The sequence below is a fragment of the Fukomys damarensis genome, unplaced genomic scaffold (genome assembly GCF_012274545.1).
Source record: "Fukomys damarensis isolate Sample0158 unplaced genomic scaffold, DMR_v1.0_HiC HiC_scaffold_16, whole genome shotgun sequence".
In the NCBI taxonomy this organism is placed as follows: Eukaryota; Metazoa; Chordata; class Mammalia; order Rodentia; family Bathyergidae; genus Fukomys; species Fukomys damarensis.
The window spans coordinates 114,979,010-115,005,451 of NW_022900928.1; the positions used below are offsets into that span (position 1 = coordinate 114,979,010).

At 36.1% G+C, this 26,442-nt stretch overlaps 1 protein-coding gene across 5 annotated transcripts in view; it reads right to left on the minus strand.

Annotated features, from left to right (window-relative positions):
• The window catches only part of Abca12 (ATP binding cassette subfamily A member 12), a 183,158-nt gene that overhangs the window by 145,002 nt on the left and 11,714 nt on the right, over positions 1-26,442 (minus strand). For 3 of the 5 annotated variants that reach the window (XM_010616024.1, XM_010616023.1, XM_010616022.1), the window contains 2 exons: positions 23,159-23,528; positions 11,447-11,540 (listed from right to left, as the gene is read on the minus strand). In XM_010616024.1, the coding sequence (XP_010614326.1) occupies positions 11,447-11,540; positions 23,159-23,227 (163 nt within the window). In that variant the 5' untranslated portion in view covers positions 23,228-23,528. Of the gene's footprint in view, positions 1-11,446; positions 11,541-23,158; positions 23,529-25,696; positions 25,745-26,442 lie in introns of those variants that run through there. The other 2 variants (XM_010616025.1, XM_010616026.1) reach the window with 2 other exon arrangements.

Sequence of the window (26,442 nt, forward strand, 5' to 3'; positions counted from 1 at the left end):
CTTTTTATGGGTTAAATGTCTACGCTTAATTCTACTGCTATAGAAGGAATCCCAGCTGGTCATTACTTATCACACTTCCACCCCCACCCCCACACACCGTTCTCCCACTGTTTAAAAGTTTGTGTCCAAAACAGTACTGAAGTGATATAAAGTTCATTTTTCGTAGAGTTCTTATGAGTGATTCAGAGATCTTCTCCAACCACAGGAGTTCCATATACTCTTTACTCTTAGTATCTAACTTCTAAACTTTAAACATGGTGCCCTTTCAATAAATATGGCAAAATGATAACCTGCCCAAGAGACAAGAACTCTACATTGTATTCCTCAGTTTTCCATTGACTTGTGAGTAAATTTGAACAGACTTCTTTATACCTCTAGCTTTCAATTATTATTGCTCCAAATTCATCCATTTGTTCAACAAATATTTGGAGGGTGACCACTCAGTGCCAGGCAATATTCCAGAGAGTGATTCTGTTAGCTATGCCAACAACAAGGTGAGCCTATCTAATAGACAGGAGTGGTTCTATTTGACAGATCACACAGTGAATAGAAAGAGAATGTGTGTAATCAAATTGAATTAAATCTTGGCTTCAACACATACCAAGGTCTGTCAGTAAATCTCTGAAAACAAATGTCTTCATCTATTATATAGTCATAGTTCAAAAACTAATGAGTGCCTCAGCACGCAGACACTATGCTAGGTGCTAGGAAAGCAGTTTGGTCAAAGCAATAAAGACTGTCATGATGAGGTTGAATATTTTGAGCATATTCATCTGTGCTTTCATTGCAACACTGAATCTTATTAGTCTGTATAGTGGATTTAAAATGTGTCCATAGAATCTCTGGAATTTTTCTTAGTAAGTTGGGGCCGAATTTCCTTCCCTTTTATATGGGTCAGGCTTATGACTTGCCTTTAATGTACAAAGTGTGGTAGAAGAGGTGATCGGAGGCTTCCACGGTTAGGTCATAAAAGGGACAGCATCTAATCTATTGTCTCTTGAATTTTTTGCTCTGAGGAGTCAGCTGTCATGTCATACTTAAGATACTCAAGCAATCCACGGAGAAGCCCCTGCAGGGAGAAACTGAGGCCATTAACCAACAATCAGTACCAGCTTTTGGGCCATGTAAGCCTTCTACTTTGGCCCTGGTCAAGTTTTAAGATGACAATAGCACTAGCCAAAATCCTGATGGCAATCTTATGAAAGACTCTGAGCTCAAACTCTACAGCTAAGGCCACCCTAGTTTCTAATCCACAGGAAGGAAGATAAGTGTTTACTGCTATTGCCACTAATTTGGGAGAAGGGAAATTCATTATAGAGTGATAGATATCATAGAGTCCGTGATAATAACATCTAGGTGAATGTAAATAATCATTATTTCCTTTCTAGCTCCCCTTAGTTTACCATCTATGTTAATAAACATAAAACTAAATAAATTTCCTACAGGCTGTAGTGTTCTCATTACTACAGGATAAAAATAGACAATTTTAGGTCTAGTATTTAAACTCCTACATGATCCATCCCCACCAAAGTTGATTTCCTTTACTCTCCAGCAAAACACTCTCTTGTATCAAATGAGTCGCCCTATGGTTAGCCACTAACCCCTGAGAATTTCTCCCTCAAGGTTTTTGAACATGCTCTTTTCCTCTTTTGAAACCCTCCTACACTTCTTGTTATATTTTCTTTTTTTTTTTTCCTTCCAAAACCATAGTTTAATCCTGGGGTAATTCTTTTTCTTTTCCTTCCTTCTTCACTTCTCATGGGGTAATTAATGATTATCATAATTTGAAGCAAGCTTCTCTTTTTAAAAAAAAAAATTTGTTTTTTTTTTGCTAATGATACTTATTTCATACTTATTTTCCTGAACACTTGTGTAGTAGCTGCATCTACTTTGTACTTATTTTTCTGAGTACTCACTTACATGTCCCTCTTGATCTATAAATGTATGAATGCCTGTCATGTGCAAAGTACTGTACCAAATACTTGCTTGTATTTGACTATTTGAAAATGTGCAATGGCATACAGCCTTTCATGTGTGTTTCTGCACTCCACCGTTAGACTGTGAGCAACCTGAGGACAGGAAGCAGTCCTAGCCTTTATAGCCCAAGAGACATCCTTTATAGATACAAATCTCTGGAAGGATAATTCTACCATTTCCACATAGGGCAGCAATTTCATGAGTGAAAAGATGTTGAAATTTCTCATTCCCTTGAAATCAGAAGCACAGTGTTAATCTGCTAGAGTGTGAGGCACTTGTTTAAGAGAAACTGGGTTCCTGTGGGCATGCAATTTAACCATGAAATGATTTTGGAGGAACACCTGCTCAGGAAATTGTGAACACTTCTATCCTTTGTCATTAATCTGACAGTACTCTCTGAGAGGAGGCTTTCTCCTCCTCTCAACTGTTCTGTCAACGTTATCTTCAACAAAAGGCATGAAAAGTAGTCTGAATTTCTGATATCCTAAAGATTACAGTGCAGTGGAAGAGCCGAATGAATGAAGCAGAGAATGCTGGAAGTCACTGCAACGCTGCAGGATAACTCAGGTAAAAGCAAGTTCTATGAAATTATTCAAAAACTGAAATCCATTCTCTGGTTCATATTCACCATGGTGAGCTGATGAAAAATGAAGACCAGAAAAGGTAGTTTTTGAACTTGAAGTTGCATTTGTGGTTTGTATCGGATCCAAATAGTAACAGATATCCTGAGATCACTGGGGTTGCCCTCAGAAGGCCATGTGATTCCTGACCCGTGCTCCCGTGCTTCCTGCTTAGGATGGCTCTGGAAAGTGCTTCTGTCTAGCATCATACCATTGAATCAAGACCCAGGAACTAAATATGCTTCTTTTCTTGAAAGTACCATACCTACCTCAATGTTTCATTCTCATGATGAGAAGCAGACAAATGAGGAAACCACTTTTGGTTTGGGTTAGTGAGGCCCTAGAACTTCATGCCCAACCTGTCACCTGCTTCCACTTCTCTATCATCCACCCTGCATCCACAATGCAAAATATCATCTGATCCCAGGGCCTTGTGTTTGTTTTGTGTGTGCACATGTGTGAGTGAGTATATGTGTGTGCTTGGTATAGGGAATATGTGCACTGAAATATTAACAAAGTCAAGGGCAAGATTATGCAAGACCTCCACTTTTTACAGCATGACTAGTTTTATTACCTTATTGAATTTTTTATTAATGAGCATGGATACAAATATATATAAATATTTAAAAATAAAATTAACGTGGTAAAAAATTTCAGAGGCTTCTCATCCCCTCTGAAATAAAATCTAATAATTTTGCTATTGGCTAATTGGCTCTTTACCAACACTTTGAATAAATCTGTGCTTTTTCAGACAATCTCCTAATTCCTGGCACATCTCTTTCCTATCCTCTGTCTCCTCCCATGTTGCTTATACCATGTAAGAAATACCAAGGTGCTTCCTGTCTACCTGATAAAGTCCTACTAACCCTTCTAAATTGTTGCTAAGATCAAACTTCTATGGAAAGCCTTTCCTGATATTCCAGGTGGTGCTTTGTGAGCCACATTGAAGCTGAAGCAAAAAAAGAAATCCATAACCCTGATCCTAGTATATTTTAAATTTGATACTTTGTTCATCATAGTGTTTTTGCAATGATTTTTATTTCTGAAGTAATTATATTGAAATATAATTGATCTCAAACACTGATTTTTTTGGCCAACCCCCCTCTTGAATTTTGTGCTGCACTTGCCTGGCTGCAGTCCCAGGCTAACCCCAGGCAAAGGCTGACTCCATCGTGTTTTCTACTTTTGCTCCTGGACCTCCCTCCACTGTGGGGTTTTCACATTACACTGTTGTATCAGAAATACTTCTGCTCTCCTCTAAAGTTGAAAGCCTTGAAGACTTCTGGCTTCCTTGGGCTAGGCTTAAGACATTAATAAATGATGATGGCAAAAAAATGTACTGGGAAACTTCAGTCAAGTCTTTCAATTTTCTGAACATCAGTTTCCTCATCTGTCAAACCATCTTGAGACACTAAATTATATTAATTATATTCCATAAATGAAGCTGTAACTTATACATATGTAATATAATATAAACAATATATTATAAAATAATATTCATTGCTAAGGTGACTGTTACTCTGCACCAACCAATTTTCTATGTATTTCAGGATTATTTGTTCATTTAATTCTCACAACAATAAGGGAGATGTTGTAATTAGCTCCAATACACAGATGTGAAAAACAAACCTTGGAGATCCAACAGACAATGTCCACAGCTTGCGTTCAAGGTCAGGTAGTATGGGCCTGGAGTCGGCGCTCTCAATTCTATATGACCTCTTACAGTGATAACAACTTTATGTGTAAGTGAAATCATGTAACTATATACCAAAACCACATCAAGGTTTTATGTTTTAAAATATAAAAATATTATGGAGCATTCTTATCTAATCCACATTGAAATCCTAACTGACCAGAAAGCCAGAGAATATTGTGTGCTGTGGCATTTCTTCTAGGAGGGCTACTTTACTCTAAAAATACTCTGGTTCATTTATCAAAGGTAAAGGACAGGGTGTGACCTAATCAAAAAGAATAAGAAGACTTGAATAGTGAGAGTAGACTAAAATGACTTAAGGTCAGGTAGGCCAGGTTTCCCGGGTAATGCTGAGAAAGAAAGTTTTAATGAAAGTCACTTGGGAAAATATGGTCAACCAAGCATGTAGGCAGGGCCTCATCTGTGAGCCCGTGTCTGGGCTTTGGGCTCCAGGGTAAGCAATGGGGAATCAGCTGAAATGACTTTTTAAGTCTGGCTCTTTGCATCAAAAGGATCTGGGAACACCATCTGATATTAGCAACCACTGCAATGTTATGGTACTTGTAAGAGAGTTTTAAATAATCAATTATTCATCTTTAGTACCATATATTGGGCATTGGCATTCCCCACCTAAGAGTAACAAGAGGGCCCCTGCTCATTATGAAGGGAGAGAAAAGCAAGGCAGGTGCCCCCCACCCCCAGCCAATTTTAGGGTTGCTCTCTTTTTTGGGAAACTTGTCAGGCAGATCCCCCCAAATGGAGATGATACAGAAGAGACAGAAAATAAAATCAGCCTGCCTCTATGCCATCAACAGCTGTTCTGTCTTTATTTCTCTATTTGATAAACTTAGTTTCATTGCACTTCAGAGGAATTTCAGCTTCTCTGATGCAACTCTATGCACTGAGTCCAAGAGGGCATTGGTCGAGAAATCCTTCTGCCATGTTGCCCGTCAGTAGGATGTATCAATCTGCACCGCCTGAGAGTCAAGGGAATAGTGGGGCATGTTCACATTCTCCTTCTTCCTGTTGGATTTGGACGTCTCGGCGCAAAGTGCTAGGTATTTCACAGGCTGCATCTTCAGGTTGCCCGGTAGAGAGTCAGTAAGGTTTCCAGAAAAGTCTTTAACTTTTGATTTAAGGAAAAGGCCTTGGTTGTGAAATTCAAAAACTGTTCTAGCATTTCTGAAACTTGTTAAGCAAGAAGCAGAGTACAAAAAAATTCTTCCTATGTGCTCAGAATTTTCAAATATTCATGACAGAAATTTCTAGGTGATCTAGTGGGGGAGGAGTAATGGGGTTTCATAATCATTTTCCTTTCTCAACACAAGGATTGTGACTTCTTTTGGTACAGTCAGGTTCACATGCATCTCTGAGAAGTAAAGAATCAAACCAAAAAAAAAAAAAAAAAAAAAAAAGCTAACTGTTTGCCTTTTACCCATCTCATGTTCACATTGAGGTTTCTTTTTAACTAATCCATGTTTGGGTGAATTTTATAATCTAATCTCCTATGTCAACCTTCTAAAATATATCAGATTTTGACTTTTTCCATCCCTACTTTGTTCCCTGTGTCAGAAATCATGCTGAATGTGATTTAAGCACTGTGTGATGTTATGATTTCTGCTGTCAAGGTACTATCTGATGAGTGAGTCAAGAAGGAAGAATTAGGCCTGCAAATACAACTGCAGGCCAATATGCTAACAAGAGCGAAATGCTGGAGAGATGACTGGAATTTGGGTGAGGAGGAAAGGCAGGAAGGAGCTTACATGTGAGCTTAAATTTTAGCAACATGGAGGAGGAGATCTGAGCACATGCAATGATGTGGGACTAGGAAAGGAATGAGAAGGACACTCAGATACCTGCTATTTAAGTACAGGCATCTTATTGTAGAATAGAAAGAACATAAGGTTGGAAGCACCCTGATTATGAAGGTCTTGAAAGTAAAAAAAGAGGAAGTGAAACTCAATACACCTGAGGAGTATTTTAGAGGAATTATTTGATGATGAAATATGAGAAGAGTTAGAGGCAGGGCTTACACACACACACACACACACACACACACACACACACACACTCTCATAAAACTACTGAAATAATCTAAGTCCAAGATAGTAGAGTCTTGAACCAAAGGATGACACATTTCATAAGACAGCTTCTGACTTGAAAGCTCATGGTCATGGCAGGTGAAGGAAAGGGCGAAGTCAAAGATAACTCAGATGTTTCTAATTTGAGAGACACACTAATGTTCCTGAAACTTATGAGAATGGAGAAATTGCATGGGACAATGACCAGCAGAAGATTAATGATGCTAAATCCTGATCTTCTCAGTGCAAAAACTTTTGTCATAAATATAACAACTTATGTGGATCCCATAAATCACTGGTTGATCAATAATTTCAATCTTCTTTGCATGTTTTTTCCTAGACCGACTGACAAGTAGAAAAACCAACTGAGTTCACTTTTGCAGCAGGTTCAATCTATAAATTTTGAGCCAATCAAGACAACAGAATTTTTCACTATGAGTCCCTCAATTATTTTTACCATTAAACCATGCATGTGTTGGGAAGCAGGTACACCCTGGAATTCTGTACACACACTCCTGTCTTTCCTTCCCCAGATACATCCCACAGGAAAGGCCTCACTCTTCGGACAGTCACAACCCTCCCCATGAGATGCCTCTGAGGCTCTTTCAACACCAGACTATGCAATAATTTCCTCTCAGCAATTTGGACATCATAGGGTAGAAGAAGTTGTATGGCTCCCACAAGCCACCAGTAAACCAATAACTTGTCTTCCTCCTCAGGACTTTTCCTAGAGCTGCTGCTAAGTAGAAAAGCCTACTGAGCTCACTTTCCAACCTAACTGAATCTATAATCCTGCTAACAGATGGCATGAGGAAGAAAAAGGAGATACTATCCAGGCTGCAGGATTGCCACTCGACACCCAAGACATAGATAAAACCACCTATCTGCAGGAAAATACCTGGTTAAAATCCAGGCTTTGGGACATGGTAAACATGTGAACATTCATAGATTACTTAACGTTTCTGTGCCTCAGTTTTCTCATTAGCAAAAGTCAAAAAATTATGTGATATTAACTAAGATAATATATGCGAAGTACTCAGAACAATGCTTGACAAACATTTGTCCACCCTTACTATTATCTTTATGCATCCCTAAAGACAAAAAGTATACTTTTTGTACACTTTTTATCAAAAGCCATGCTACGAAGTCAGATTGAGTCATATCTGGATGGATGGCATTTAGAATAAACCTGAATAACAGAATTTTGGATATAATTCAGTTGGCTTCTTTCAGCTACCAGTTACCAACGTGTGGTGGGTTGAATTTCTATCCTCTGCGGGAACAAAGACATGAAAAATTGACAGCCTTGAGGTATATGGGGATTCATTCAATATATGATTGTACTTAGTGGAATTTCCATTATGCTTTTAGTGTTATTTTTAAGCAGTTGAAAACATTGTTTTCCATTCATATCACACAAAAATGGTAACTCCTTGTTTGACATGAGTGCATTCTTTGGCATCTACTTATCTCATTACGGCAGGATTTTACTGTCTTTGAAAATTACTCCTCTAATACTTAAGAACTGCTTGCCTGGACTTTCTTGCATTTGCATGTATGAATGTATGGATGTGTTTGTGCATGTATGGATGGGAAGGAGACAAACATACTGCACATTTCAGCTGGGCTCAGTCTAAATGAGTTTTGCGGAGGTTTATGTTGCTTCATTTGCCTTTGCTCCTAAGCACGGTGTTTGGCTTTGAAATTTGCCTCTCAGCAAGTCACTGCGTGTAGAGATCAAGAGGTTGGAATGACTTCTAACTTGGCTCCTCAGCCCATTTCCACCCCATGTGAACAAGAAGCACCAGGGCCTGCCTGCCAGGCTTGGGAGGTTTTCTTTACTGGGGATTTACAGTCTGCAGAGACTGGTTACCTAAGCTGTTTGTTGCAACACAAAAGGGAGTGAATGAAGGCAGATGATACCGAAAGTAAGCAGTATGTGTCAATTGAGATCGCCTCCTCGGCAGTTGCTTTCTTAGCTACCCCAAATCCAAACTTTTCCAGATGCTTATCAGTCACAAACACTAAGGAGAGAGTTTTTTGTGTCACTAAATATATTTTTCTGAATGATTTATCGAGTCCTATAGATCTGACTACCTATTCCAGGAGCAGAACTAACAATGGAATTACGACCTTTGTTCTCAGCATGGCCAAGTTTGAAATAGGGGTGTAGTCTAAAGTGTCATCTTTTCTCTATTGCCCAATTAGCCCTGCAGTCTAGTGAGGACTTTAACTCTGAAACAAGAACTGATTTCTGTGACACTACTTTAGATTGATGCAAAGAATTAATCACACAGAGAGAGCACTTTACATAGATACTAACCTGGAGGCCAACTCTGAAACCTACATTGAAACTCATCTCTCCAAATCTTTTCATTTCATGATAGAGACAGAGAAGTGCTGATAGTTTCAATTTCTAACATTTAGTTCTTTTTTACCAAATCTAAGTGATATAACATGAAAATTTAGTCTAAAAATTACATGTAATGAATGTTAGTCTAAGAATATAAAACTAGATTCTGGTGCCCTGCCTAGGTTCATATCTGGACATCACTATTTCTTCATTGTGCCATCTTAGTCAAGTTGCCTAGTTTCACTGTACATTAGTTGTCTCTACTATGAACGAACAATATAGTCACTACCAAATTAAGTGGCTGGCATGCCACATAAGATCAAGAAATACATACTATCATTCTTGAGACATTTTTAGTTGTTCAGGATTCTAGCTAGGTATGACAAACACAAGATTTTTTTTTAAATCAGTAAAATTACCTAAATAAACTATCATCTGGAAGGTATTCCTTCTCTAACACAAGAGAGAGAACTGCTTCTAAGGTTTCTTTGAATTGTTCTACAGAACAGCAATTTTATATAATTACAATTTAATGTACATTTTATAGTCTACTGATAATAAGATGAATTAAAACTGGGCATAATTTTTTAGCTCTCATTTACCAAAATAAGTTCCAGACTGAGGAACAATTAGTGTGTGAGAGAGGAAGATATGGTTACAAATCTCATGAACAAAGAAAAAGGAAAGGTGGCCTCCAATACCTTTCTTCCATATCTCACATAATTCAATTTTGGTAAACTAAAATCTTCCTGGGTTCCAATTACTAATGTGTAAAGCAAGAGGGTCGCTTTCAGTTCTGATAGCAAACCAATAAGCTAGCGTCCAATCTGAGGCTCATATTGTGGACATGGCTATCAAATACACTTTTGGTGTTTGAAATATACCATATATTTTTTCTTTCCTATCTACAGAAAATCACTTTACAGCTAATTACTATTCCAATATGATAATAGGTCCATAGTTTTTTTTTTTAAAGCTGTTCATCTCCTTTCAAATATTATTTTTTTTTTTTTTTTTTTTTTTTTGAAGCCCTCTAGATTAGGCCTAGGAGGAAATGTTACATAGTTTCTCCACTTTTTTCTTCCTAATTTAGTAGAGTTATAAGAGTGGTCCATAATTTCCCCAAGTGTCTTTACATGCTATCATGGCACCAGTTAGTTTGAGATAAGTCATCCCTAGACTTTGTATTTCTTCTTTGGAAATTTCACAAGAGGAATTTTATGTAACTGAAAAATCCTTTATAAAAAAAGAAATTGGTAAAAATGAGCTGTTGAAAGGAGGCATTAAAGTCCTACCAATATAGTTAGCAATTGATGATTAGCATCTTAAAGCAAGATATTTCAAAGAGTATTTGCCCTGCTTATATGTTGAATGTATAATTTCCAAAGCTTATGCATTATTTCTTGTATCTTGTATACCTGAGATCTAGACAAATTCATAAACTCCAACAGTACACAATGAGATCAGTTTGTTCTAAAGAGCTAACATACTCACTATAAATAGAATAAAATTTTGGAGTTTTCATAACAATTTAATAAAATCTCACCAACAACTCTATATAATGACTTGTGTAGAAACCTTTTAGAAGAGCTGGGGATTTAGCTCAGTGGTTCTGGTGCCTGCCTTGCAAGCACAAGGGACCAAGCTTGATCGTCGGTACCAAAAAAAAAAAAGAAAAAAAAAACTTTTAGAAAAAAGCTGCTATTCAAATTTTAAGAATTACTTATTGTAGCACCAAGAGTTTACACAATTTACACCAATTGAATTGATATCTTCTTTTGAATTATCCGAAGATGCGTGATTCAAATAGGGCTCTTGTTTCTCAGGACTAGGTAATTTTAAAAAGTCATTAGCTTGTTATTCTTTTCATAAAATAATTCAGCACTGGATTCTTTTATTAGCCAATTACTATAATTTACTTGAAATACAATCTGATTTACAAAAGTTTGATTTATAAGAAGCTTTGTTGGTGATGGCAGCTTTGGGAAATTTATAACATATAACTTAACGTTTACTCCTTTACTAAGAAAACTGGTTCCTAATAGGAAAAAAAAAAAAGGTCAAGACAGCCCTTGTCTGATCATGAGGTTTAAAAACATCATCCTTACTTCTGAGTATTTATCTGAATCCTTTCTGGATATCTGTTCTGTATCCAAAAAAGCGGGGAGGGTAATGGACTAAGTCGAGTATTCCGCCTGTTTTATAATTTGGCAGTGACAAAATGAAACTATTAATTAAAAAACAATCTTCTTGTAGACAAAGCATATTGACACATTTCTGCCATTCAACTCTCAGTCTTGAAGAGAACAAAGAGATTTTTATAGTCCTCTGGATTTGCCTTGTTCAGTTGATCAAATATATGTCTATAGTTTCAACTACAAAAGTAAAGAATAATCCAGACTGAGATTGCTACCAGTTTATGCTGTGTATGCCATGTAAGATTCATGATATAAATAATAAATGAATCAAAATTTTATGAAAAGTTTTAGAATATGTTCTGGCTTCTACATGCTTCTTATTTTTCTAGGTAGATATTACAGATTCAATATTTTGGTTTGAAAAACTGAGAGGAAAACAACACACAAACTATATACAGAAATACTTTCAAGTAGAAATAGCACTCCAAAAAAATGAATTTTACCAGGAAACATTGAAGCAGTATCAAAATAAATTTTGGGTAATAAACAAACACTGGGGAAATAAATAAATTTCATCTACTTACAAGTTGGTTTTGCTGTTGGAGGAAATTTGGTCCGGGTAATAGCCAAAATTATGAAAATAATGACTGGCCATAAGATCAAGACAAGTGTCCAAAACTGCAAAATAATAACATATAAAAATGTTACTTATATTGCTAGACCAAAAAAACCAAGAACACAAAAAACACTAAGTTCAAGAATTTTGCCATGCTATAATACCCAAACCAAGTTGGATATTTGTTTATAAATATTAAGAAAGAAATGAGAAAGTTTTTAAAATGCAAGATACTTCACAAGAATAATTTTTCCAGGTTTAAAACCTTGAAATGTTCTTCTGATTTCTCTCTCTGGTCATGTCTTATGATTAATCCAAGAGGGAATCTTAAAATTCAAATCTGATCAGTAACTTTCTTACTTAAAAGTCTTTGGGAATTTCACAGTTGCCTATTGAACAAGACCAAACACTTTCCACAGGACGTAAAACCCAGCATAGGTTCAACCTAAACCTATATTACCGCATCCAGTGCCACACTCAGCTAGGAAGAATAGTCTATGAGATTGGGTAATGGAACAATAAATATTGTTGAACAAATCAGTGAATGAATGAACCAACATAATGAATAATTGAGTAGAGGAGTGAATTAATAAACAGGAGCTTGAAGCTCTTTGCAATCCTCCCAATAACCCTCTCCCCAACCCAGACCACTGTTGTGGTCTTGTGTCTGTTTCTATCATAGAACTTAAAATACTATAACAGTCAACATTGTTTTTGTTTTTTGTTTTGTTTTGTTTTGTTTGTTTTGCCTGGTTCCCAAAGTAAACAGGCAGCTCTTTTACGAATTTTCATTACCTGGTGCAAAATAGGTGCTCAAAAATAGTATACTGCATTGAAATCTCTATCAGAGAATTTTACTGTAAGGCATACTAGGAGCTGCTTTTTCTCCCTATCAATATATAATTCTGTTCAAAACTGCTTAGTATTTTATAGATCTATAAAATTGACACCAGAGCAGTAAAAAATACACATTCAAAAGAACATTAACTGTGATATGCAAACAGTTATAGTGCTCCAACCTAACCATAGAGAATATACTTTGCCTTTATTTAATAAAGTTAAAATTGAAACATATTTCAGCCTGGTTATGGGGTCAAACTTGTTATCTTTTTCTCCTCCACTTTTCAGAGCCTATTTCTTCCAGCAAATGTCAAACTTTCTACCTGAGACTCTTCAACGCATTGAAGCAATTGAAGGGTAATCAATTATTGACCCTTTAGTAATTCCTAACCTAAATTTTCTATTACAATCTCCATTGTATGTCAAAGAGCACCATTTTCCTTAAGAGTAAGCTTATCACTAACTTGTTAGACTTTGAGTATAAAGGCAAGTTTCAAAAACTGAAGAGGTTCACTGTAGGTCTAAGGAATTCTAAGATGTTTGATTTGATCATTGGTGAAATGTACCCAGACAGATCAAATTGCTTAATCTAAAAATCACACTTCTCAGACATTAATGTGTGCACCAAATCATGCAGATTTAGATTCCTTGGACTTGAGGTGAGGCCTGAGATTCTGCATTTCCAGCAAGCTCCAAAGGTAGGTGATACTGTTGGTCCATGGACTATATCAGAATGGACCTAGCTCTATTCTACCCCACCTTATTAGGAAGACTATTTATAAAGTCCTGGAATTTTTTTTGTTGGAAAGTTTCTGTGATAATAATTTAACAGATAGATGTTAGGGCATTTGTAAACTTGGATAAAAAATTACATTTTTATTTTCTCTAGTTTATAATTAAAACTTTCATTAATGATGAATGTAGGCAAGGAAGCACAATGTTACTGGAAGTATTTGTGACTTTATCATCAATAGAAATCATAGATATTTTTAAATCACATGAGGATTGTTACAGATACCCCAAAATTTACATCACTATGTTGAAATTATGGTAGGCATGGGTACACTACTTGACCTTGTCTTTGATGCCATGATATTAATAGCATTGTAACTGATGCTAAAATAAATGTTAAAATAAAATAAATTTTGCCACATAAATTTGCTTCTTTAATATTTTATAACTGTTAGTATAATTAGTCTTATTTATAATAAATTTCATTTCACTTCATTTTATTTTATCAGTTCAAAAACACTATTGTCAGAAGGCTTGATTAGACTGCTAAAGACATTTATGGCATCAAAGATGCTAAGGACCCCTTGATTTGATAAAAATAAAACTAACTTGTTTTATTCTCTGAGCATGGAATGCTAACATAACTTGCCCAACCTTTCATATTCATTTGGAAAGTAGATCAGAGGACAAAGATCTGAATCTCAACATGGATAGTCTAGGGTTCTTTTTCTCATTGAATTTATTGGTACATTTTAGGTGTACAGTACAGTTACATTCATCATTGGGATCTTGTACCTTTACATGACAGGTCTTGGTTCTCATGTTTTTCCCCTTGTCCCTGCCCTCCCTTCACCCACTCCTTCCCTTCCCATTTACAAACACTTTATTTCCATTTTTTTTCTTTTCCATTATTTCCTTTCCCCTACCCTTCCTGCTTCCCCTACATGTTTAGCCCTTTTCTTCCTAGTTTACATTGTCAATTATACCATTAGGATCTTATGTACCATTATAGTTTTTCACTAGTCTAGGAGTTTTTAAAATAATTATTGTGCTGCTGTTAGACACAGAGGAAACATTACCACCAGAGTGCTGAAAAAATATGAGTGCCACATAAATATAAGCTGTGCTATTACTCTAGCCTAGTCTCTGATAGTAAAAAATAAATCCGTTCTTCAAATATCCTTGATACAAGGTACCAGTAATATTGTATGTGACTCATCTGAAATGTAGACTATAAAGAAATAAGATTAAAAAATTAACATTTGCAAATTTATTGGTTTGGTATTTGAAGCCATAGTTATTCTTTAAAGAAAGTGTTCCTCTTAATCACAGGCTTAGTGCTCATAGCTACTCTTACAAGAGCCTATTAATTTTCTATGGCAACTGCATGAGAATTCAGAGTTTAAGATCAACATACCAACACCAATAAACAAATAAACACGCATATGCAAATAAGACACATATATTATCAGATATCTTTAAGTTATTTTTGATTGATCTAATTTGATGATTCTTATGAAGGATTTGGCAAATTCTGAAAGTAGCTTTAGACACGTTTTAAACCTAGGAAATACATGAGGTCTAAATCAGAGAAGTTTGCCTCTCTCTGTTAAAGGCAAAAATAACAACAGCCCATAAACAAATCTATTATAACAAGCTTTCCCTGGGTAGAGAGATTTGAGAACATCTCTGTATTCTTCATTTTAGAGGTATAATAAATATAAAGCTCTCCACACTGATCTTGGGAGTGTAAAGATTGATAAATTAATCACAAAACCAAGAAATAAACAAAATTTACATTTCGACAGCAGCACGATTGCTCTCAATGCCATTCTAAATGTTATCATAAGCAACCTGGAAGGAAATATTATGTCAAGCACCCAAATGCTAAACCGATGAGCCATAACATTTTTGTTTCAAGAAAGGGCTACTATATTGATTTTTACACACATAGACTGAGGAGCTACTTAAACACTTGGAGAAAAGTAGTTTTTAAAGGTTTAATATTTTTGCCAATATTTTAATTATCTCACTACTTCTATACCTTATTTGCATTCTACCCCTCTGTATTCTTGACAATATCTAAGGAAATATACACTGTGCAATTTACAAATTCTTTAGTGAGCTGGGCATTTGTGTTCTTTGATTTCTCCTGGGTTTATTCTCTATTGACATGTCCATTGTGTTCTTTTCCTTCTTCCCTTCCTGAAAATTGAGTGCAAAATTACTTAAGTGAGATCTTGCAAGGTGAGATTCTCCTCTAGAACTGGGGAGCCCCGGTGACCCAGTGAGGGAAACAGGTCCCCAGCAGAGTGAAGAGACTATGACAGTGAGACAGGCAGATGTGGGGTCTCAGTCAGTGCTCAAGCTATCAGAGTGGGAAGAGAGAATAGAAACAGCAGCAGATATTTAGTTTTACATGGGAAAGCTGACCAAAAAAATCCCATGAAATAAGGCAGGCCTCTCACTATCCATCAGGACCCTTGCAAAGATGGAAAGAAAGAAACTAGAATGAATTCTACAGTGTTGGGTTAGAATTAATAATGCACATATAAACTCCACATTTCCAAAATGTATAAAGAGAATTAAAATGCAGTATAAATGTATATGTTACTCATTGTCTACTTTCTGATTTTAGGAATTCTTTAGGCCTCATTTTGTACATTTTTTTGCCCTACCCCTGAAAATACTCAATTTCTTTTCTTTTTTTTTAACCAGGGATTGAGCTCAGGACCTTGCACTTTGAGGCTGGTGCAGTGCCACTGAGCTAAATCCCCTTCTATTAATTTTCTTAAGAATTGCTAGATGCCCAGCCTGGGCTTGAACTTGCAACTCTCCTCCCTCAGTTTCTCAGAATGCTGGAATTACAGGCATGTACCACCACATCTGGCTAACATTAGCTTCGTTTGGGACTACATGTCAGAATTGCTATGAGAGTGTTACAGTTTCTAAGTCACAGCTACAGAATATTTGTTAAAGATAGAGAAATGTAACTGGTATGCATAAGGGTAATAGATATGCTGTTCAGAGACTGTTGAAGAATGACAAGGATGAGTTCAAATGCCAGCATATGGACAAATCCAACATCAAATTTGATTTATTGGCCAAATTAAAATATTAAAATACACTATAATAATATAATACATGATTGACTAAACTAGGAATCCATGAGTCTATGCAGATATATGTGTGTGTGTGTACATAAGCAAGCAGAAAAATGAATTAAAGGCTTAATGAAGAAAAGGATATAGTCATAGTCTCAAAACATTTCCCCACAAAATCAGATAAATGGACATCACAGACCACCTGACAAAATACAATGGGCAGAAGTTGGAATCTCTTCCGTGATATTCTTGTCAAAGATGAATAAACTGACATTTAAGGTGAAACAACAACAGATTTGCTATTAAATAACTGGCCACGAAGGTTCAAGAGTGTCTTGGTCTTGAAAGTCGAGGAGAAGCCAAGACTGCCAAGAGACTGCTTTAGACAGAAGGAGACCCACATGTGAAAATGAGATACAGTCTGTGATTCTGAACTGGGACAGTTCTGACACACAGTGAAGCTTGCACTGGGTCTGGAGATTTGATGATGCTAATGGGTTAATGGGGCACCAATCGCAAATGGTTCTGGAAGGAAACGTTATTTGTACTGTTTCATTACACTTGAAATTATTTCAAAATAAAAGTTTAGAAATTATTTAAAAGCTCTCTACACATGTTTTTGAAAATCCACATTAATTTTAAAAATAGACAAAAAGTTGAGCCAGGAAAAGAGAATAAAATAAGCACGTTTTATATCCAAAGACTTTACTGCTGCATGCAGGTATTAAATTTGGGAGAATTAATGATGACGCCAGTGCACATTTCAGTGATCTTACAGTCTGTGATTCATCCACTCAACATTACAAGTTTAAATTTAAGCAATTCATCAAATTAATCAAATATAAATTCACCCCCAAATGTTCCTTAACAGCAGATCTGTCGTGCCTATTAACTGAATTCAATTAACTAGTAACATTTGCCTTATGCCTTTATAAAGAACTGCTGTTTTAAATTTTGAAAATCCATCAAACCTAATTTTGTGAAAAATCTGAGCAAAGCATATAATTTCAATTTAGGTCACTCCTACTCCATTACCTTGTCACAACCCTTTGTTCTAATTCTTGTTAGTCTGATTCTATTTGTGTCTAGTATTATTATTTTCTTATCACTTCACTAAAAGGCAAAGAAGAAAATAAGGTACAGGTGGCTTTCAAATTAACAAGCTTTACTATATATATTTTTTTTTCAGATTTAATCGAGTTTATTGGTACATTTTAGGGATACAGTATAGTTACATTCATTGTTGGGATCTTGTACCTCTACATGACAGGTCTTGATTCTCATTTTTTTCCCCTTACCTCTGCCCTCCCTTCACCCCCTCCTCCCCTCCCCATCTACAAACACTTTATTTTCATCTTTTCATTCTCTCACATTTTTTATTTTCCCTTTTTACTCTTCCCCTACCCATCCCACCTTCCCTACACCTTTAGCTCCTTTCTTCCCATTTCTAAATGTCAGTAATCTTATTAGGATCTTATGCATTGTTGCAGATTATTCACACCAGGGAAACTATTCGGTATTTACACATGTGTGACTTATTTATTTCACTTAGAAGTATATCTTCAATATGTATCCATTTTCCTATGAATGAATCTATTTTCTCATTCTTTATGGCTGAGTAATATTACATTTTATAGACAAACCACATCTTCTTTATCCAGTTATCATATCACAGAGAAGTATGTGCACCCATGTTTATAGCGGCACAGTTTGTAATAGCTATATCTTGGAAACAGCCCATTTACTATATATTTTTAAATGAAGAAACTACTTTAAAATATCATTTGGAGATTCCATAAGTTTAATTACTTATCTTGATCTTCCTAAAGCAAAGGCTACACACTGGTAAAATTAAGTTGAATTACACTCATGGAGGTGTTCTGTTTATCACCCACAGATTTTGTTGTCCTTGTGATTTTTAAAGGGATCTGGATGCCTTAAAGGAGGGAATGTGTTCTTTATCATATCAAGATATACCATTGCTTACTTCATTAAGCTTGGTATATTTCACATGGTCACATTGACTATCTTGCCCTTATAGATATTTAAATTTGTACCCTTGGACTGGGAATAGTTTGAAGTTGATAATGTCAAAAATAAATGATATTGACTGTGAAAACAATTTCTGCATTTCAACAGGGATATTTGCCTAACTCTGAAAACAAAAATAAAATCTCTACAATGAAAAGTCTACATTGCCCTTCATGGACTCATAGTCTTAGAGAGTCTTAAGAAAACTTAGAGTTCAACAGCTAATACAATCATCATGAACGTGTTTTGTACATTTGTTAATACAAAAGAAGATCATTGATCACCTACTAGGCACCAGGCACAAGGACAGGGCAGTTAAAGTCTACAGTCTTTTGAGGAAAGAAGACTTTTTAAAAAATTTACACTGAGTGTAGTGGATAACACTATGATGTGAAACGTAGAGTGTGATGATAGGAAGATCGATAAATCATCCGGGAAAGACGAGTGAGTCTAAATCCTGAAACATGAAAGTGTGCCAGGCAGAAGAAAACATAAAATGTTGGTGAATGGTGAAAACAAGTAGGAGTCTTCAAGCAGATGAAACACAGGATAGGAAAGAGGTGAAGGTAGACTATTTCTAAACAGAAATAAGTCCAGAATTTCTGGGCCACCAAGAGTTAAGGAAACATCTCTGCTATGTGGCTATCCGGGTGCTTCTAAGGGGGGAAGTTCATGATTCTGTGAGGTTAGGGCAACTCATATAATTTGACAGATTTGCTTATGTTAAGGTAAAAGTCTTTATTTTTGTGACTATCATTCATTTTAGTTTGTCCTCCATTTCCACATGAGAATTGTGCAAATATTTTTAAATATTGAGCAGTCTCCTCTACTCCTATCTTCAACAACTCTATTAAAGCTTGTTTCAAAATATCTTCCCTAGAATGAGTCCTCATTTTAAAGTGTTACTTTTCTTGCAGATGGAAAAATACAATCTTGAAAAAACTACATATTTCTTTCCAGAAGCCACCAAACAGTACAGTTGGTGCTTGAACCCAGATATAGATCACAAACCTATACAGATAAACTTTTACACAAACAGTTGCTACTGGCCCTCTTTAATCTGATTAGTAAGCTTTTATTAGCTCAGCCTTGAGTCTAATAAAATAATTTTTACAATTATTTTAATGTTAAAGAGCACTGAAAGTCATTTAAAAGCCTTTCTATAAGCTAGAATCCTAACTTTTTATTACAAACCTGAATATAAAAATTTCACAACCTTCCATAACAATGAAAATACCATCTCTTCCTTCCTTTCTATTCCTTTCTTTTTGTATTGTCCTACAAGATGATGTCTTGTAGGATATCTGTTACTTTCTAGTAGCAAGAGGAGTCCAAGGTTCACTATAGGTTGGCGCTTCAGATCTGGAATAAACTATAGTTTCACTCTCAAAACAAGGAAATGAAATGGCACAGAGTCTTAATCCACTGGACTTTCTGCTACTCAACACTGTTATCTACATAAATTACTCATCCAAAAACTAGCATCAAGAAAATTTTCTGAATTCCGTACTTACAGTTTAAAATGTATTTTTGAGATTGTTCACTTTTCTATCATGTATATGGAAACAGTATATTTTATTGGACATTAGTTAATTTATTTTTTATCACTCACATTTCTGAATTTTCACCTCATTCATTTTTATCTGTTGTCTAAATTTTTAAAGATGTGTATGTCTACTATGTGTCAGATATTATAACCAATAAGTACAACTAAAATATTTTGGCAATTTCAAAGGAATTAGAATAAATGGTTTAGATACAGAAGAAGTGGGAGAGACTGGAATATCTGATCACATAATGTAAATTGTACAGCATCTACTTTATTTTCATCTGAATTAGAATTAAATTTGAAATTAGAGTTTAACCCTAAAGTTTTCTAATCTAAGCATTATTTTAATAAGTAGACCATGTTAAAGTTAAGGTTTTATTACTTTCTCTAGTCACTGTGAAAGGAAGCTGTATGATGAAAGCCAAGGTTGTGAAAGGAAGATTCAGGCTTGATCCATAATTTAGGAATGGCAGCAGTTGCTGGTTCTTTCACCAACTGAATAAAAGCATGATTTACTAGCTAAACAACTATAAAAGAAAACAGTCAACTGGCATCAATTTTCATCTTCAGGTAAGAATTTTAGAATCACAGCTTGCTTCATCAAGATTTGAAATCCCTTCTTAAGCATGTGGTAAAGCTGATAGGTCTCATGTCAGCTAAGAAGCAAAGAGAGAGGGGAAAGGTCCCAATGTACCCTTCAAGTCCCAATGTACCCTTCAAGAGCTTGTGCCCTACAAACTACTTCCACCAACTGGGCCTCACCTCCGGAAGTTTCACCATACTCTGTAGTGCTGCAGTCTGGAAACCAAACCTTCTACATATGGCCCTTTGGGGACAGTGCAGATCTAAATTGTAACAATAACTAATTTAGCTTTGTAATTTTGTATTCTTTTCATAAAGGGAGGTCTTGTCCACGAATGGTGAATTTAACACTTTACACATTTGAGTCTGATTTCTGTCTTCTTCATATATTCTTTTTTATTTAGTTTAAATAACAAATAAAATCATGTGTCTTTAAGGTGTACATCATATTTTGAGAGACTCTTCATATATTCTTATCTAGCTGTGTTTTAACTTTTATAAACATTTAATCAGAAAAGAAGATATGAAGCTCTTCCTTGGTGTGCCTATTAGGACCCATACTAATGGAAGATCAATTCTTGCTTTTGTTTTTGGTACCAGGGATCGAACTCAGGTCCTCGCGCTTGTGAGGCGGGAGGCAGAACCACTGAGCTAAATCCTGGGCTGGAAGGTCATTTCTTACCCTGTATCATCTAGTTGTTCAGTCTGCAGGTCTTCACTGTCTTAGGATTGTTTTCTGTCATTTACTAGCATATTAGCAACACTTCCTATTACCATGCATCTCCTTGGGAAAGTACCTTCATTTTTCTATTATCTGTAAAGTTAAACTATAAATTCAGCAGGGTAGCAACTGCATATAATTGATCTTTATACGCTCTCTAACATTTCTGTTGGTGTTTACTGCATTTTCTATACTCTCCTTTAGTATTCAACTTTTTCAATAAAATTGAGAATTTATACCACCACTAATATTTTCAAATGGCAATATCTAAGCCCTCCTTACAGATAGGCTTTCTCCTCTGGTAGGGTGAACTCTAAACAGGAATCAGGAAACACTAGGAAAGGAAAACTCAGGAGCAATAGAGAAGTAGGGAATGCAAATAAAAGATTCCTGACTGGAGAAATCTAACTTTGAACCTTAAATTCAGTGGGTGACCTTGCATAAGACCGGTGATCTCTCTGGGAACTCTAAAATTAAGTCATTTAGATTCAAGAATTCTAGTCTTTGATTTTAAAAAAGAGAGAGGGATACATCTACTTCACAATCAGTTCTAAGCAAAAGCAACCTCAAATATTAAAAAATAAAAATAAAAATAAAAACTAGGCATTTTGCTTATCCTATTCTCTTATTTCTCAGACTACATTTTAGAGATTGGCTATGTGGGAATAATAGTATATCATTTAATGTACAGATGATATAATGGGAAATTGGACTCTGACTATGCCCACATACACAGGACCTCTTTCCCTGGTGAAAGCCACCTAGAGCCAGCCATGTGATAATGATGGGGAATTTTTCTTTTGTGCTTTATCTGTGGCTAAAGAAAACCAAACATTAATGATTTCATAGTTTTATGTCCAACACACCCATCCAATCATATGACACTTTGTGATTTTAAATTCTATTAATCAAGTTCACAAGGTTAAGTAAGCATACATCAGAACACTGTGTAAGGTTTCAGGCATAGCCAGCCAGCCTGGATGAAATGCATAGATGAAATGTTGGTTTCTGTGACACATATTATTTGCATATTTATACTACTCAATGGAGGCTGGGAATTACCTCTAGAAGAAGTATATTGAGTATCTTTTTTTATTTTCCTGGTTTTCAAAGATTCATCTGAATATATGACAATTCACATAAACCAGTTCCTCCCCGGATCTCACTGAACTCTATCAGTGAGGATCTAATAGCTGACTTTGTAACTTTATTGTAAGAGCACAAAACAAGATGTTGCAGTGAGCAAAAGGAGACAGACTATGGGTATCAATAATCTTAAGACATGAGATGCATATACATTGATTATCTCTCCCTGCCTCATTATCTTTTTCATTTGGCATTTTTACTAAATGATCTTTTTTTTTTTTTTTTTTATTTAACCGGGGATCGAGCTTGGGTCCTTGCACTTGAGAGGCAGGCAGCGGAACCACTGATCTAAATCCTCCATCCCCTAAATGATGTTTTAGATATAATTCCCTTGGAAACATTTTGTTTTGTTTTGTCTTTTGCATCAGAGTATCACTATACAGTTCAGGCTAGCCTGAATTCACTATGTAGCCCAGATTGACCTGGAACTTGGGGCAGTTCTCTTGCCTGAAATTACCGGTGGGACCACCGTCCCCAGTTCTTAAAAGATTTTTTTTATACTAAACCTTCAAATTATTTCTGTCCTATGTCGTAACTTTTTAATCAAACTTTCTATTGTTTTTTATTTTAGAGTACATTTCTTCCCATTTCAAATGATTTCAAGTGGTATTTTGCTTTCACTCATCCCATTTTTAACTACACTCATTAAGAAAAATTATGAAAACATTTCAGAATGAATACAGAATTCAGTACTCATTCCAATTCAGCCTACAACAAGGCACATCCTCTTCTTTGCCCAGGGCATGTCCTGATTTACTCTTTTAATTTACTGAAATCAAAAGGCTGCTTTGGGAGCATGTCAATACTTGCTCCATTAGGTAAAAGACAGATGGAAGAATTAATTCTAAGTATCTTATATCCTGCTTTTTAAAAATACCTTTAAATGCATTTCTTTTTACCTCACATTAAAATTACATTTTAGGATTGCCTGGAGTAGTGTCCCACGCCTTGAATTCCCAACCCTTTTCAACTCACCGGCTGTCTTTTGACACCTAGCCAGTTCTTCCACACCAGGACCCGAAGCTGATGAAGCTGGGAAGCCATCCTTCAAACACCCGGAATGAGAGAATTCCTCTTTTTTCCTCCACTCCTCCAAAGAAGAATCAGAGTCCTGTTCAGCTTGCTGTGTGTCAGTGGACCAGGAGCCTTTTCACGGCATAGCTTTCTTTGAGGCCAGGCCAAGAAACTCGCAGTTCTCTTCCTGCTGGATCTTTCTTTCCAGCTAATCTTTGTCCAAGAATCGCTTCTCAACCAACTTTTCCTCCAAATAAAAGACCCAGATCAGTGTTGTCTGGTGGCTTGTGCTTATTTTAAAATAACATCTGCTTATTGAGTGAAGTCCAGACTAAAAAAGAATGAGTATCATTCAGATAATGTGCCACTGAAAAAAAAAAAAAAGATGTACCCACACCTCCTACTCTCCATGAAATTAACTGCCTATCCACACCTTAGAGAACCCGTCACCTGTCACCTGAACTATACACGTCATGAGGAATTAGGTGGGACCCTTGCCAGGCCAGTAGGACTTGTCCTATATTCTCCCGCCTTCTTTTATGACTGCTTCATAGTGCCTGCTCTGGCAGAGGCAGGGCACAGAGAGCATTTCACAGACTCCAGGCACAGACTTGGGGCCTAGTGATTCTTTTAAGGGTCAAGAAGATTTAAGTCAATAGGCCAAAGTTCAACTGAGAAAGCTTTGAGCCTCAGCCCATAATAGGTACACTGTGACAGTATCAATTGTTAACCAAAGCTTAATGCTTTTGATAGGGTATGTTGAAATTTAGTTGGTTAAGCCTAATGCAGAACATAAAATGACATACATTGGATTCCCTCATGCTGACAGCTATGGTTAAAGGGAATGGGCTAACCCAGAACATTTCTGCCATTCCTTCTACAAAGATATCCTCCTTCCTCTCTCATCTTCTGCCTCTCAGAATTATCTCCAAAGCTGACATCATCCATAAAACTTTTGTAGATATCCTCATATGTTTTTTTCTTGCTTTCAATCCAGCACAAATCTTTATTGTTCTCAAATAGCTTACATTTTTCTTTATCTTTTTTTTGTATGTCTCATTTTTCTTACAAGATTGAAAATCCTTTGAGGGAATAGACTATTGTGTATCACTATATTTAACCTACAACTGGTACTTAACAATCACTACTGAATTATATCTGAGTAGGCTTTTTGAGCCAAGGATGCTTTCGTGAAGTTCCCATTTGATCCTCACACTTTGCCCTGACTGATCCACTTACAAAATCAGTTAAAGTATTGTTTGAGTTCTCCTTACAAACCCAGAGTTAATACTGGTTCAACTGCCTGGTCTCCATGCCAACTATGCAAGGCTGCTGACACCTAGCCTTGGGCTGACTGTAGCCATGATGGTACATGCCTACTACCTCATACTTGGCTCCATCCCTTCTGTGATGAAGCTCTCCAAACCCAGTCCCCATAAGGCATTCAGTCTTGACTATCTAGAATGTGGATGTTTAAATTCTTTCTGGACAAAGTTCTTTCTGGACAAGTATTCTTTGGACAAAGGAGGGCCTCTGGCATAATGCCTTCTCTCAACACACCCAGCGCTCAGTAATCAAGGTTGTCTGGTTTTCACAATCTGATCTTTGAGGAGGACTGAAGCTCCTAGTTCCCTGTCTTCTTCTATGGCTATCTGTTACAATCTGATACTCACTGATGATTTGGTTCACAAATAAACATTACTAAGTTGTAAGGACAAGGTGGGACTTGGGATGTGAATCTACACGTTGAGGGACATTGCAGGCATAGAGTCGCTCTACTTAGGTTACTTCAGGTTAAAAAGGACTGAGTCACCATGTGGCTGATGCAGGTGAGAGGTCAGTTCAAAGTGGACCACACAGTTTCTCGCAGAAGCTTCTATTAACTCTCCAGGGTAATCACAGAGCTGTTTGTTTTGGTTGTTTCTTTAATTTCCATTAAAACTCCCTCAAGCTGTCCTCTTCATCTTCAAATTGCTAATGAAAATAATCTACTTTATTACAATCCATGACTTCCCAGAGATCTATTTCTTCAGAGTAATTTCCATGCTATAGATTAGGTATTTACAATACCTAAGACATTCCTTCATATTTGAAAACACAGTGCCATAGGTCCACATAGCTGTTATGCATTATTCTTTGTAGACTGGAAAATCTTTCATGAAACATAATTTGAAATAATTCCTCCTGGGGTACACAGGAAATCACACTTTAAAAATTTTCTTCACTCTAAATATCTGGATCTCAACATCCATATAGACTATATATATTTCTGATACCTTCTTTAAATTTGCAAATGTATTTTAAGAGAATTTTCAAAGCTTCTCTTAAAAGTCATATCCTAACATTAATTTTGGAAGCTTTAGCTTATATAAAAAAATACAAACTCTATTCAGAGCAAAACCTGAAGTATTTATTAAGCCAACAAAAAGGAAACAAGAGAAAGAATGTGCAAGGAGCTAAAAGATAATGATTGCACAGAGGAAAATCCCAATCCTGTACCTTAGTCTTGATCTTAGCTGGAGTGCAGCAGGAAGTCATTTTAGGATTTTTCCTTAAAGAAAAAGACAACTCGTAACCAAAAATAATTTGCACCCAGGATACATAGATGCAAAAAAAAAAAGCAAAAACCTAAACTGAGAAGCAAATAAACAAAGGCAAAGTTAAGACAACACATTGTATGTAAGAAAAGAAAGAAACACCTTGTTTCCCAGTAAGCTGTTATAAATTTTAGTCTTACAGTGTACTGAGACATTACTATTACTCTATCCAGAAGGACCATCGTGACTTTCCACCCACTTCTCAGTCATTCCAGTGCTTCTGCCACAGGCCAGGAGACCCAAGCTGTCTTAAGGGTTTTCACGTCTCATAATATCTTTCTAAACTCCCTTTCTCTGCTGTTGTTGACTGTACTCCTTCGAGATCAATATGGGGCATCTTTCCATCAAGCAAGGAGCCATTACATTTACTGAATTTTGGCAACAATTTTTTGTTGTTCTGTTGTTTTGTGTACTTACTTTACAAACAATAAAACTGTGTTGAGTTAATCATGGAATCCAATGATTCTAGAGTTCTACCTTCCTGAGCCCTAGAAAGTGCCAACTTGAAGAATAGTTTAAGTAAATCATATTTGGCCAACCTACTACCAGAACTCATTTTGGCCATGTGCAGTCAACCTTCTGAGGCTGCTTTTATCTAGTGCCCTCCAGGTTCACTACTCTCTTGGAACATAGGCAGAATGATGGCTC